General features: G+C 49.4%; 1 protein-coding gene across 1 annotated transcript in view; it reads right to left on the reverse strand.

Annotated features, from left to right (window-relative positions):
* The window catches only part of CACNA1H (calcium voltage-gated channel subunit alpha1 H), a 128,677-nt gene extending 114,888 nt beyond the window's left edge, over window positions 1–13,789 (reverse strand). Inside the window, exons 1-3 of the mRNA XM_019473967.1 lie at window positions 13,685–13,789; window positions 9,252–9,385; window positions 4,396–4,493 (exon numbers count right to left, since the gene is read on the reverse strand). Of these exons, the coding sequence (XP_019329512.1) occupies window positions 4,396–4,493; window positions 9,252–9,385; window positions 13,685–13,777 (325 nt within the window). The 5' untranslated portion in view covers window positions 13,778–13,789. The remainder of the gene's footprint in view (window positions 1–4,395; window positions 4,494–9,251; window positions 9,386–13,684) is intronic.
* Between the last annotated feature and the right edge of the window lie 504 nt (window positions 13,790–14,293).

Here is a 14,293-nt window from a genome sequence, read left to right on the forward strand (position 1 = left end):
ATAAGAAGATTGAGGAATGAGTCAACTTTGCAGAGCCTCAGCTAACCCTTGCATCTCCGACCAGCATGCTCCCAGCGTCGCTGCCCAGGGCAGACTGGGCAAGGAGGCAGGGACGGGGCTGGCACCTGGGGGCTGCCCTGTCTCACACATCAGGGCACCTTCAAACTCAAGGATGAAACAGGAATAAAAAGGGAATAAGGACTTGCAGCTCAGCAGTTCAATACAGGTTAAATCAACCTCTGAGACACCAACCAGCCATCATTTCAACGGCTGATAATTGATGAGAGGAGAACTAATGAAAAGAGGAAGAGATAAAGGCAAATGTTAAATTACAGAAAAGAATAAAACCAGAAACCGAGCCTCGGGAGCCCAGCGCTCAGCAGAGAGCAGGGCTCAAGTTTATGACATGGTGGAAATCAATGTGGCTGCTGGGTAAGGTGACACTGCCGCCTTCAGAGGCATTTTATCCCACTAAAATGCTGCTCTGCAAACCTTTTCCTGCCTGCCTGTGTGGAGCTTTTCCTCCCTCAATTCCCCTAGCAAGATGCTGCTCTCCATTAGTCATCCCATTTGAACAGAGAGTGGCATTTACACTGACGCAGTCTCTCGTCCCCCACCAATTTCCACGTTGGCTTCTTCCCTCAGCCAGCTCCCAAGTCACGCCTGATGCCTCTCCTGCTAATTCAATGACGATGCTGGGCTGCAGCCTGGCATCTGTAGACCCCAGGGATGAGTGTTGGGAGGAGCAGAGTCTCCAGGAGAGCAGCGCCTGCCCAACCGGGCACCTCCCAGGCCATGGCAGGCAGCACTAGCAGGAGCTGGAGCCCCGTCACACCGCTTTACCCGCCTCCTCGTGTCGCTCTGCCAGCGGAAATGCAACCCAGCCAAGCAGGGCCGGAGCCGACATTACCTTGTCAGCACAGCATGAGTGGATAAACCACCCCGGCCAAAAATTCTGCGCTAATAAATAATTAGGTGTGAGTAATAACCTCTGCATCCCAGGGCAAGAGCCTTTCATGGTCTCCATGCCCAGCTGCGTCTTGGCTCCGGAGTGGCTCCCCGCTGCTGGCGCCGGTAGCGGATGCCTCTCCAGAGGAGCTGAGATCCTGGCGCCCAGCCCCATGCCAGCCCCGCCAGCTGCCCTCCAAACCCTGTCCCCGTGCCGCCCTGGTGCCAGTGCCACCCCACGGGGAAGGGACACGGCGCTGGCAGCCAGGCTGCATCGGTGAATGTCGCAGGCGGTGTGGGATGCCGGCCCGTGTCCCTGCCATCCCCTGCAACCGCAATGCTGGTGCCAGCTGCGGGGACAGCACCGGCCTCCGCTCCATGCGCAGAGGGAAACCCAGAGCTGGAGGCAAATGGGGGTTTGATTTTTGTAACGCTTGTTTCCCAACGCGTGGCGTCATCGTAAGCCCCCCAGGAGCACATCCCACAGCACTGCCCTTCAGCCCTTCCTTGCAAATCTATCTTTGGAAAAGCAGAAAAGACTCACGTAATTCCCACTGGAAAGACGATGCCGGGCTTTTCTTCTCTGCCCCCCCCCATCCTCACTCCTTTTTTCCAAAAATGGTTAAAATTTATCTCCCTGTGCCAGACAACTTTTTTCTGCTCAGCTACTTTTGGTATTTTGGGTTGTTTAGTGGCACCATTCTTGAGATTGAATCCATCTGTTCGCTATCCGCTAACGGTGCTCTGGGCTCTCAGCAGAATGTCAAGTGTGCCATGGGAAAAGAGCACAAGCATCGGTTAGGCTGAAACGAGGATCAGGATTTCTTTTCGTTCCCATTCTGTGTGATGCCTGGTTTAAACCACATAGTAGAAAAATAAAAATAAAGCAGTGAAACAGATTTGAAAGAACAGTGACCACTACTAAAAAAATCCCCTAACTACAGCCCCTGCCAAACACATAAATTGCAGGAATTATATTTTTCCAGTCATTTTAAAGGAATAATTTCTAATAGAGATGATGTTTTTATTGGCTGGGGTTCTCCTTTCTTTTCTTAACAAATAAAATAAAAATGACATAATCTTGCAGGTGAATTTATTGTGCCTGGAAGCAACGAGCTAATAGCACTGGCTGGAACCCAGGAAAGTGCCCAGGCATCACAGGGATAAATAGCCAGGCTATTTCTCATGGGTCCCTGCTTCCCCTGTGCCTGCAACTGAACGCCAGGCTCGTCTCTTCTGACCTAGCCGTAACTCGTATCTGCTCGACGTCCTTTTGCGACTGCCACTGAGCCGAAAACCCCGCTCCTGCCAGTGGTGCGGTGGCCGGGGGAGCGTCGCTGTCCCAGCACGGGGGACGGCACGGATGGGGCTGAGCGGGACCTGCTGCCGCACTGCTGGCTGGGATGCAGTGCACATCCGAGGTAATCCCCCGGCTAAGCTGTAGCATTCCCATGGATGAAAGACTAGAAATGTAACTCTGTGATTACTGGAAACTGCAAAAATACAACAAAATAGAGGGTTGTTGCTATCCATTCTTCGCAGACCCTGGATTATATCAGTCTGAAACAGTAAAAGTACCGATGTTAGAAGTGGACGGACTTAGTATCTCATAAACAAGTAAAATCTGTGATTATCTGCCCTCCAGGAACTGAGATATTTCTAGGAATACTAATCCTGCCCTGGCACTTGTTCAAGACACTGGTAGTGCTGCAAGACCAGCCTAGCTGCTCGTCAAGCTGGGCAACTCAACTCCAAACATGGATTGAGCTCTTTGGATTTAATCTCACATACTATTAACAAAAAATTGAATATTTTCTATCGCCTGTCTTTGAAAAAAAAATCAAAAAACCAAAGTGGCAAGTGTAGCCAAAGACAGCCTAAAAGGCTTACTTCAAAGCTTCAATATCAGTCTCCTAAGGAAGAACAACACAAGGTGGAGCCAGATCAAAATTTCACCTGGGCTCAGAGGCATTTGGATCCCTGGGCCTCAGTTTAATAGGCATGTAAATCCTCAAATTCCCCCGGCTTCTGCTCTCAGCCCAGCTGAATCCCGGCTTGAGACTCCCACTATTTCAAGGGAGAGCTACGAAGGGCTTCGTAGATTTAAATAACTTCAGAGCGAGCCTGATCCTCGCCCCAGCCTGAAACCTTGGCGGGGCTCTGAACCGAGCACGTGCCAGCGTCCCTCCGCTCCTCCCCGTCCCAGTGAGGCCATGGAGCCACCGCGCTCCAAACCCCGGAGGAAAACGTTGTGTTGTGCTTTCGGGCTGCTCCAAAACCCTGGTAATAAAACCTCATTAGGAAAACAAAGCTCTGGAGGGTTTCATGGTCCCTTTTAGCCTCTCGTTTCTTTTTGTCTTGTTTTTAACTTCTAATGATGTCACTGTCAAATTTACAGGTTTTTTTCTTTTTTTTTTAAGAAAAATCCTGAAGAATTTGAGCTCAGAGAGAAACTTCAAAGACTCCTGTGCGTAAACATCCATCTGTTCCCTTGCATGTTCATCTGAGGTACTGGAACTGAAACCCTTCTGGGGGAGTTTGTTTTGCTGTCCCTAGATGTGCCGACATGATGGACGATTAATCTAGGCAGGATGTTCAGCGAGGACCGGCGGGGCTGTGTCATTCAAATGTGCTTTTAAAAAGAATGGGAAATGTACTTTTTTTGCAAGGAACCTCTATGATTTCCATACAATGCTGTTGCATTTTGAATTGAGTGGATTTTGGTTAAAAAATTATGAAAGCGCTATGAAATTAGTACCTTGCAAAGGGCTGCTCAGCAGACGGCTGATTCCGGCAGGAAATTATTTCAACTTGTTGGTTCGTCTTTCGAATTGGATTTAGAAGACAAGCAGCTGAAGCCACTTGAAAATGGATTTAGGGGCCACTTGAACTTTCTATCGTGGATGAACCCAATTTTGTTCTACATGACAGCAAACCCTCTGTGGTATTTTACCGGCAATGGAGGCTGCTGAGCTTCTAATCCTGAACACAAAGAAATGGAAAGACCTTAAATAGCTGAGAGGGGAAAATGGACCCATCCAGGGCAAGAAGATCCTTCTCAGAACTGACCTTTCCCCTTTCTTTATAGGAACTTTGTTATTTACTTTGCACTAGGAGCAGAGAGTTACTTGCCTCAGACAGTTCACAAAAACACTGGAAAACAGCCACGAAAATTTGGCCCCCCCAGGTATAAAATCTACGCCCTTGCCCTTCACTAACACTGATAATCACAGTAAATGATCTCTAACTTGCCATTAAAAATTAAAATAAATGAACTTGCTCTCAGCAGAAGGAGAGTAGACTACCACTGCAAGGCTCAGCACGCAGAAAGCCAGCTGGGGTGGCTTTAACCCCCTGGTTTTCCCAGGGGGGTGAACCAGGCAGAGCCTGAGCTGCAGCCGGCCAGCCCGGCAGCGTGGCTGTGGTGCGGACGAAGGTGTTACTTACTTGGGACCCTGTTAATGGCTCGTAGCGGCCGAAGTACCCGGACGGTGCGGATCGCAGACAAGCTCACGTTGTGTCCGTCCAGAGAATACTCCATCATGCTGTGGGGGAAAGAGGAAAGGCATCAGGACATGGGATGCTCAGTCTCTGGGCATGAGGGTGCTGGGGCTGCCCGCGGTTGGGGCTGTCACTGCCTGTGTGCTCTGGGAGCCATAGCCCAAGCTTGCAGAACCACCCGCTCTGTGTTTGCAGCTCGTAATGTGCATCATGCCGGCAATGGGGGATATAAGGGATATTTCAGCCTCTAAGAGACTAAAAATACCCACACGAGCAGCGATGGTGCAGAGGTCGGCAGGCAGACATGCTCCTGGGCTAACGGGCTGCAGGCACAGGTAACACATCAGAAAGCAGGACTTGGCACGACAAGGAGCTGCGAAGTCAGGCCACAGAAATCGGGGCAGAGGGGGAGCCCCCAACTATCTGCTCAGCTCCCGCAGCCGTGCTGCTCTCCCTTTCCATTAGCTTATCGTGCTCTGGCCGGCGGCGCATCCGCAGCCTTCCTGGGGAGATTACTGCACAACTCCATGCAGCTCAAAGTCAATAAGATGTTTCTGATATTATACCCCCTACTAGCACCCCAGCGTATTTTCACGCCAGCTTATCTCTCCCCCTATGACAAAAATGTGAATAACCAAGCCGACCAATGATGTTAAAGTAGTTTCGTTTCCATTTTATTATTAAGAATAGGGAACATCTTCTTTTTCATGCTCCGTCTCCATTTCACATAAACATTTCTCTTCCAGGCTGGGAAGGATGTTAAGTCAAGTCAGTTTTCTTGCTCTTTTATAGCAATGAGTGGCAAATGTGTGTAGTGTTGTTTTTTTAATAGAGTTATGGCTAGTTAGCATGGCTGTAATTACAATTTATGAGTTTGACTACAGGGAAGCACTTGTAAATATGTCACAAGTCTCTCACCACGCCTGTTCAAATAACATAACAGCATCAAAAGCAACCCTGCGAGTGAGCTGTTGGATCCCACGGAGAAAGAGCTTTTGTTTTGGTTTTTTAAATAAACAAACAGATATGGAAGGAGGAAGGCAAATACAAGCTGAACTGCTGCAACCAGGCACTTAAGCTTTAGTGGAAAGAGATTTTCAATTGAAGCATCCTGCAGCCAGGATGGACCAAAATCGTTACGTGCCATCATGAAGCAACAGCCAAATGGACTGAAGCAACAGCTGAATGGATTTCAGGCAACAGCAGAGGGAGGTTTGGTTTCGGGCCAGCCTCGCTCAGGCGCATCGCTGCCCATGTGCCCGTGCTCTGCTCTGCCGGAGCCTTGCACTTCGTATTTGATGCCTTGGCCTGCTCTACAAAGTTTAATTGGGAATATCTGGATGTTCTGATGTTTGCTTCTCTTTTGTCTTTGTCCTGAAGCTGTTTGGTGTAACCCCGCAATATCACTGGCATTGCACTGAGGTGACTTTGGCCCATTAGCCTTAATTTGCCATGTAGAGGCCCTGGTGATTTTGAGCTGGTTTTAGTGATAACCTTCCAGAGATTTTTTTTTTTTCCCCTAAAGTAGTTAGTGAGTCTTTATAAATCAAAACCACCTTAAAGCTTGTACGTAGGATCTGAGCCGAACATGATGAATAGCTCTAAAACTCAGCACGGCACGAAAACAGGTTTTAAATCTAACGTGTTCATTAAGCAGCCGGAGCAGAGCAGTGGGAAGCAGCGCGGAGCTGCATGAAGGACCACACAGTGGGAAAGCCATCGGAAATGCCCGTTCACACCTGCATTGAGGGGCCTGGAGCCAGCACCAGGTGCCTGCTCTAAACAGACCTTGCAAGAATAGACAAAGCATTGTTTAAAGTCCCTGAAGTGAACAGCGCTGAAGCCTGAATCTGTTCGCTGGCGTGGTCCCAATACAGCACACTCACAATTTATCAGGTGGCTGAGTAAGTGGATTTTAGTGTAACTGATACAGTTTTTGAACTACTAATAGCATGTAAAAGGAGTATGAAATGCTCCAGCGGGAGCTGGTTTTGTACCCCGGAGAGCACATGCAACTATTAGCGTGTTAAACGGCCAGCTCCTGGGGCCTCATTTTTACTTGGCCCTTGGAGTTTCAACGGGGCTGATAAAAGATGAATAATCCAGGATTTGGCCTAGGAAACAGACTTTCTGACCCTGATACTTTGAACTTCCGTGATACTCCATTTAGGATTTGAAAGTAAGTCTCAGGGCAATCTACATCGCCCACTGAAGCCAACCTGAAACACTTGATGGATTCCAGATTGGACCTTCTACAAGCAGTGAAAACGTTTGAAACCTTAATGAAAAAGCCAAAGGTTTCTTTGCCAAGGCCAAGCTTGGGGTCCTGTTCTCATATCACACTTGTAAACCAAGAATACCCTGGCGATGCCCGACAGAAACCTGCTGGAGCTGGAAATTTTGGGTATGCAGGGACTGGAGATCTGAGTGGACTGGCACTTGGTAGGCGATTCCCTACAGCCTCTGGGTACTGAAAAAAAGGAAGCACAAGCCTTTGTGATGTCTTCTACCATGAACAGTTTCCAGTCCCTCAACTGTCAAGTTAAAGATGTCCAAAGCACATCATATGAGCCTACAATGTCTCCAGGGACTGGATGCACAAGAAACCTCTCTGGTTTCAGCTCTTGCAGACACATTTTAGATGCTCGGGAAACGCTTTCAACTTGGCTGCTGGACAGACTGAAAGGTTGTAAGCTCCATTCGGTCTGAAATTTTCCAGGGTACGTTTCTCAGGCGAGCAAAACATGAAAGGGCTTTCAGTGCTGGAACAAACTTCAGACACAATCTGTTGCTAGAGGCAGAAGATACATTTATTTTGTAGTTTCCCTGCTTACCCTCTGCTCTCTTTGGTATACTTGCTAGTAAGCCAAATCAGCTTATTTGAGGAGACCGAATGGGATAAACAAAGCAGGCAGCACTGCCTATCACTTGTTTCCCTTCTTATCAGAAAAAGCCTCATAATAACTTCATCACATCCATCCGCTTGCTGGAAAAAGCAACTCTTGTTATTCCAGCAGCGTGATCCCTGCTAAAACCACGTCCAGTTTTAGGAGCAGACACTGGATCAAACGGTGATGGTGGGAGAGGTGAAGAACCCCAGCCCATCGCACAGCTTCTCCTTGCCCTCCACCAGCTTTAGTGGCCAGCCCAGCTCCCAGACCAGCCTCTCTTCTGCGAGATGGGAAATAATGTCACAGGTATGGCTCGAATACACCAAAATCATCTGGAGATGGCCCAGGATCGGCCAGAGAAGGGGCTGCTCCTCTTCTCATCTTCAGCCTGAGTAACACCAAGACTGGCAGCAGGGCTTCCCGTTGGGGTCTCCTGGTGCTTCTGTTTTCATTCTTCTCAAACATATGCCAGCCACGGAGGGTGGGGAAATGCCCTGGAAAACTACCAAATTGACTCACCAGCCACCTTCCCCCTCGTCCCAGGTTCTAAGTGAACAAAGATCCTGGTGCCAAACCTGACTCTGAGGTACGAGCAGAGGGCTCAGCCTTTCTGCCTGCATGTACAATTTTATTCTCCCGCTTCGCTGGGATGATCTGTTCGATGATGTGGGGAACCTCTGCTCGCCCATCAGGAGAGCTCATCCTGCAGGTTCAGCGTGGGGAAACGCCGTCGGCACGTTGGTTATGGATGGCAGGTTTCTGATCCCAGGTTCCCCCTGCAACCACAGCCTTGCCCTTCCCCTGCTACTTCTGGCTTAAAAGCTGTACCAGCTTTGGAAAGAAAAAATAATTAACTGCTTCTTTTGTTGTCCCTGCTGTTCTTTCATGGGCTGTAACCGCACACGGGTTCAAAGGAAGCTCTGTGCAGGAGAGCTCATGTTTTATTCAAACCAGTAAGGCCATTCCTAATTGTATTCCAGACAAATGACATGGAGCAAAACAAAACTCCATTAGCGCAGTGAAGATTGTACATCACTAATGTAAGGGTAAAAATGCCCCAACATATTACAGGAATGTTCTAATTAACCCCAGGTTGGTCATTATAAACCCAGGAATTCAGAAGTAAGGCAGAGCTCTGTAATTAAAGCAGTCTATCCCTTTCTGGGGTATACTACGCAGATAAGAGAGCCTGGAGTTTCTAAAATCCATTTATTTATAGAAAAAAGTTTTAGACTTGCCAAGCTTTTAGTCCACTCGGTTTTTCCCTATGGGTGCGAGGGAACCAGTGTCAAAAGCACCCAGACCTTCCTTATAGCTGTTTATTAACACATCCTGCACAAATAAGCAGCTGTGGAGACGGTATTAAAATGTAAACCAAGAGAAGTTTACAGGAGGCATTTGCATGCACTTGTAATTTGGGTCAACTTCTGGCCAGCTTCTTCCACTGGGATTTCAGCCTTCTGAACCAGATTTTTGGGCTAGGTTCTCCTTGTTTGGCCAATTTCTGCCTCTCTGCCTCACTCTAATGGTGTCACATAGCAGGAGCAGGGCTGAGCTGCTGTGTGCTTTTTCCACCCGTTCTAGAGACAGCAGTCTTAACTGTGAGCGCTGGGACATACTGGCCATCGCAAGGACTACATCAGCGTGCACTTGATTTGACAGAGGTGACACTGGCGAAAGGATTGCTACTGAAAACCCCACGGCTTTTGCCCTGACATTCATACCCCACCCCACAATCTGGCGTGGTTGCCAGAGGTGAAACCAAATGAGACTTACGAGACTTTGCCTTGGCTTGAGCCTGGCAGCTTTCAGAAGACGTTATGAAAACCAGCCAGGACAACCTACAGATTTGGCTCTCTGGGGTTTTCTTGCTTTTACCGCGAAGAGCAAATTTGAGGTTTTGTTACTGACCCCGCCATCACGATGAAGAAGTCCAGGCGATTCCACGTATCTCCAAGGTAACACTTCTGCCCGAAGATCCCCAGAGCCACCATCTTGATGACCATCTCCACCGCAAAGAAAGCGAAAATGAAGTCGTCAAATGCCTGGAGACCAGTAAAAGATTATTACAGTCAGTTCTGCTGCGCTTTCTTATCAGGGAGAGGGAAAGCAGAGACACGAGCACTCCCACCGCAGAGGCACTCTGTATACCCTGGCAGACACTGCAAGGCAAAAGCACCGGTACCAAAGTGCCACCTACTGAACTCAGAAATAAAACCTGCAATACCTGATGGGTGATGGCAACCCCTGAGCACAGCTCCTGGGTCAGCCCACTGCCTGGGAAGCATTAGCAGCTTCTATTAATCTACTGACAAAGATACAAGGACATCGCTGTTGTAGAGGCTGGATACGTTTCTTGGCACTTAAAGCCTATGCATTCAACAGCAGTTTGTGGTTGGGTGCAGGAGGTCTCAGCAACGTGCAGTGGAAGCTGCATTTCCAGGCTGGGCAGCTCATACCTCCTAGAAAGAGTTTGTCCCATCTAACACAGGGGGATGTGCTTCACCTCTGATGCCTTCATGGACTCAGAGGATGAAAAGCTGGACATGAGCCAGCAATGTGCGCTCGCAGCCCAGAAAGCCAACCGTATCCTGGGCTGCATCCAAAGCAGCGTGGCCAGCAGGTCGAGGGAAGGGATTCTGCCCCTCTGATCTGCTCTGGTGAGACCCCACCTGCAGCACTGCGTCTGGCTCTGGAGCCCTCAGCATAAGAAAGACACAGACCTGTTGGAGCGGGTCCAGAGGAGGGCCACGAAAATGATCAGGGGGATGGAACACCTCTCCTCTGAAGAAAGGCTGAGAGAGTTGGGGCTGTTCAGCCTAGAGAAGAGAAGGCTTCGGGGAGACCTTATTGCGGCCTGTCAGTACTTAAAGGGGGCTTATAAAAAAGATAGCGGCAAACTTTTTAGCAGGGTCTGTTGCGACAGGACAAGGGGGAATGGCTTTAAACCAAAGGGAGGTAGATTTAGGCTAGATATAAGGAAGAAATGTTTTACACTGAGGGTGGTGAAGCACTGGCCCAGGTTGCCCAGAGAGGTGGTGGATGCCCCATCCCTGGAAACATTCCAGGTCAGGTTGGACGGGGCTCTGAGCAACCTGATCTAGTTGAAGCTGTCCCTGCCCACGGCAGGGGGGGTGGAGTAGGTGACTTTAGAGGTCCCCTCCAACCCAAACTATTCTATGATTCTGTGACTCCTGAAGGGACCAGGTTCCTACTCACAGACCCAGACACAGCTGGCAGTGAACGTGCACACGAAGCAGAGGCTGAAGCAGTAACTGTAAGGGCAATCCTGCTGCACGTGAGGAATGACTGGAGCGGTTCCTCGTGGTGCAGAGGCTCAGGCCATCCCGCTGGCAAGCTTGTGTGCCCAAGCACAGGAGGCACTTGACAAAGGTCAAAATTTTGGGTTTTAGATTACCGTGAAAACAAGAAGAGAAAATAAAGATGTGCAAATTAATCCAGTGCTGCCCTATAGAACATGCCTCAGCCTTTACTTAAAGAATGACTTCTGCTGGGTAGTGGGGACTTGGACAGCTGTGATTTCTCCAGCCTTCCTGGAGACGACATGTACATGCATGAAATGGACTCTGTTGTAAATACTCTTCTACATGTTGCCTGTAAACTTGAACATCAGGAGATACAGATTGCTTTTATATCACATGCAGAGGCTTTGTTGTTTTGAATAAGACTTGATAAAGCACAGGAACTTCTCGATCTACAGACATGACTGCTGCTGTCCAAACCACTCTCTTAATGACCATACTGTTTGGTGGTGTGTCTCTGGCACTTTCAATTTGAGGCCTGAGTGGATTAACAGTAAAATTAAGAGAGCATCCACATGGCAGCCAAGTTCCCACTGCGCATCCATGTACCTCTGCGTGGCTGCGTGTGAGCACCATCTTTTCTGGCTTTGGCTTTATCAACCAACCTTTCCCTCGATAAACTACACTGAAGTTTTGCTCCATTATTTCAGCTCATTTAATAACTGGCATCCGAACGCCTCCATAAAGGAGTTCAGGCTTCGAACGCCTCCATAAAGGAGTTCAGGCTTTTCTACCTCATGTTCTGGCCTCTGTTCCCCGCTGCAAGCTGTGACAGGGTGAGGGATAACGACGGCTTTACTTGCAGCCCTTTTCTGCCTTCAAACCCTTCAGGATACCACTTTGGGTTTTGCAAATATACGTTGTAATCATTAAGCCGGTATTAGAAACCAAATTCAGTGCTTGGGCTCGTCGTAGACGTATGAGTGTCTATTCTGAGGAGAACGGACCATGCAAGCCGTGTGTTTGCAACCCGACTAAATTATGAAAAAAAGGAAGCAAATAAGGAGCATTCAATATTGTCACCTCCTCGTCCAGGCAGGATTCCCTTTGTCTGCCTGGACATTTTGGCAGGGACAGGCATCCTCCAAACAAAGTCCCACATGGGCGAATACATGCAGAAAACGGGCAGGCATGTGGAGGGTAACCTTTCAGGAGAGATCGGATACTTTCTGACGGGCTCTCCGGGGGCAGCTTAGCCCACAGCAGCCTGCCGTGTGACATTTTCTGGTGCCACCTCTGGATGCCACTTCACACAAAACCTGAGCCTGGCCCTCTGAGACGATCCCTATGCTGGATGCCTCTAGTGGCAACAGTTTCTCCAAAATTGATCTCATTCCATAACAACCCTCTAGTGGCTTCTCGATTCATCTGGTTTACTTGGCTCTGCATTTAACAGATCCTCTTTTAAGGCTGAAAGAGGGTTTGATGATAAACTCTGCTATTCCTGGCATCTGCAGGCAGTTCTGGACCGATCTTTGAATGAGGCAGGAGAGGCTGGTTGGAAGGATCCCACTGGCCTTCCTGTACGGCTGAAACGCCCAAAGGGAAGTAAAGTGACAGATCTGTGCGGGATTCAAACGAACCAAGCCCGTTACGCTACCACATGTCAGTAGTCCCTGCCTAGGTTGATGTAATGCATTAGAAACAACAAAAGTTGGTTCCAAGCCTGAGAACTGAGTTGCCGCAGGAAGCCCGGTGCCAAGGAGGGTAACCTTTCAGGAGAGATCGGATACTTTCTGACGGGCTCTCTGGGGGCAGCTTAGCCCACAGCAGCCTGCCGTGTGACATTTTCTGGTGCCACCTCTGGATGCCACTTCACACAAAACCTGAGCCTGGCCCTCTGAGACGATCCCTATGCTGGATGCCTCTAGTGGCAACAGTTTCTCCAAAATTGATCTCATTCCATAACAACCCTCTAGTGGCTTCTCAATTCATCTGGTTTACTTGGCTCTGCATTTAACAGATCCTCTTTTAAGGCTGAAAGAGGGTTTGATGATAAACTCTGCTATTCCTGGCATCTGCAGGCAGTTCTGGACCGATCTTTGAATGAGGCAGGAGAGGCTGGTTGGAAGGATCCCACTGGCCTTCCTGTACGGCTGAAACGCCCAAAGGGAAGTAAAGTGACAGATCTGTGCGGGATTCAAACGAACCAAGCCCGTTACGCTACCACATGTCAGTAGTCCCTGCCTAGGTTGATGTAATGCATTAGAAACAACAAAAGTTGGTTCCAAGCCTGAGAACTGAGTTGCCGCAGGAAGCCCGGTGCCAAGGTGCAGCCCACACACCAGATGCTGCCGGGATGTGCTTCCAAAATGAATCCTGTGGGCATATGGCAGTGAGGGGATTGCCAGGACACAGCGAGGGGTGAAGTGATAAGCGTGATGCCCCACTAAGCTTGGGGTGGCCAACAAACAAGGGCCTGTGAGCTTTGTACGCGTATGCATTTCCCAAAGGTCAGTTATCCTGGCGCTTGGCAATGCTGCACTTCAGCTGGTGGGCTCCGCTGCAGAGGAGAGCAGGCACAGGCCCGTCCCATGGTTTTTTTGTTCATGAAGAAGGGAATGAAATGGCAAAGTCAGTGCCATACTGCACAGACCAGACCGCAGCAACTCAAGAAATGCTGGCAGTGACCTGGCTGGGGCGGAACCGACTGACCGCGAGCAAGAGGTTCCCTGCGGCATTGGCCATCCTGTAATTAAAAAGTGTTCAACACCTCCAGTGGGAGTTGGATGCCCGGTTTTGAGCCCCCCTACCCTTATTAATTGTGTAGAGAAGGGATCTTGCTGGGGTAAGTCCAAATCAGTCAGCCTTTGGGTCTCACCTAGGCCACGGCAGGAGGTCTCCTCGGAGGACAGACTTAGCATGCCGAAGTGCAACTTATTGGAAAAACCATCCCTATGGGAAGGGCTTTCGTGGATGGATCCTGGGGAAAAGGGACAAGATGGAGGTCCCAGCTCCCAGGACGGCCACCCCCCTGCAACCTGCACCTCCCAGGCAAGCAGGGCAGCATGGGATCCTTACCTCCAGGATGGTGCACCGCTCCGACTGGCACTCCACATCCTCACAGGGCTGGAACATGCCCAGGGTGACGCAGTTCAGGAGGATGACCAGCATGCTGACGTGCTCGAACCAGGTGAGAGGAGGGCGTTAAGGAGAGCACACGCTTCAGTGGCCATCGGGAGGGGGGAAGCTGAAGCACCACGCTATTTACACGTCAAAAAGCCTTCACTCCTCATGCAAGCACAAAAGAAAACACCACCAATCATCCCAGATTTGCTAAGGTTTGAAGTTTTTGGCAACTGAGGAGAGGGCCTTAGAAAGGGTAGTCCTGTTGAGATGAAGGGACAAAGGATGCCTTTCATTTCCTACACAGCAGCAAAGTCAGAGAAGCACAACCAGGCCCATGGCTACGCTTTCCACCTCAAGTCCTCCACACCGCCATCCTCTTCTGTATTTCACGCATGCCCAGGGGCAGCTGAGAGCACAACTGCCTCTGTCCTCCTCCCACGGCAACTTTCATGTCCAGATCTCAAAGGGTTTTACCAGTGAATCACCCCACATGTCCACTAGCATTAATTCTTTCATTACCAAGGTAAAGAAAGCAAGACAAAGAAAGATGAATTAATTCAG

This window comes from Aptenodytes forsteri, unplaced genomic scaffold (assembly GCF_000699145.1).
Source record: "Aptenodytes forsteri isolate BGI_AS27 unplaced genomic scaffold, ASM69914v1 Scaffold55, whole genome shotgun sequence".
Lineage (NCBI taxonomy): Eukaryota > Metazoa > Chordata > Aves > Sphenisciformes > Spheniscidae > Aptenodytes > Aptenodytes forsteri.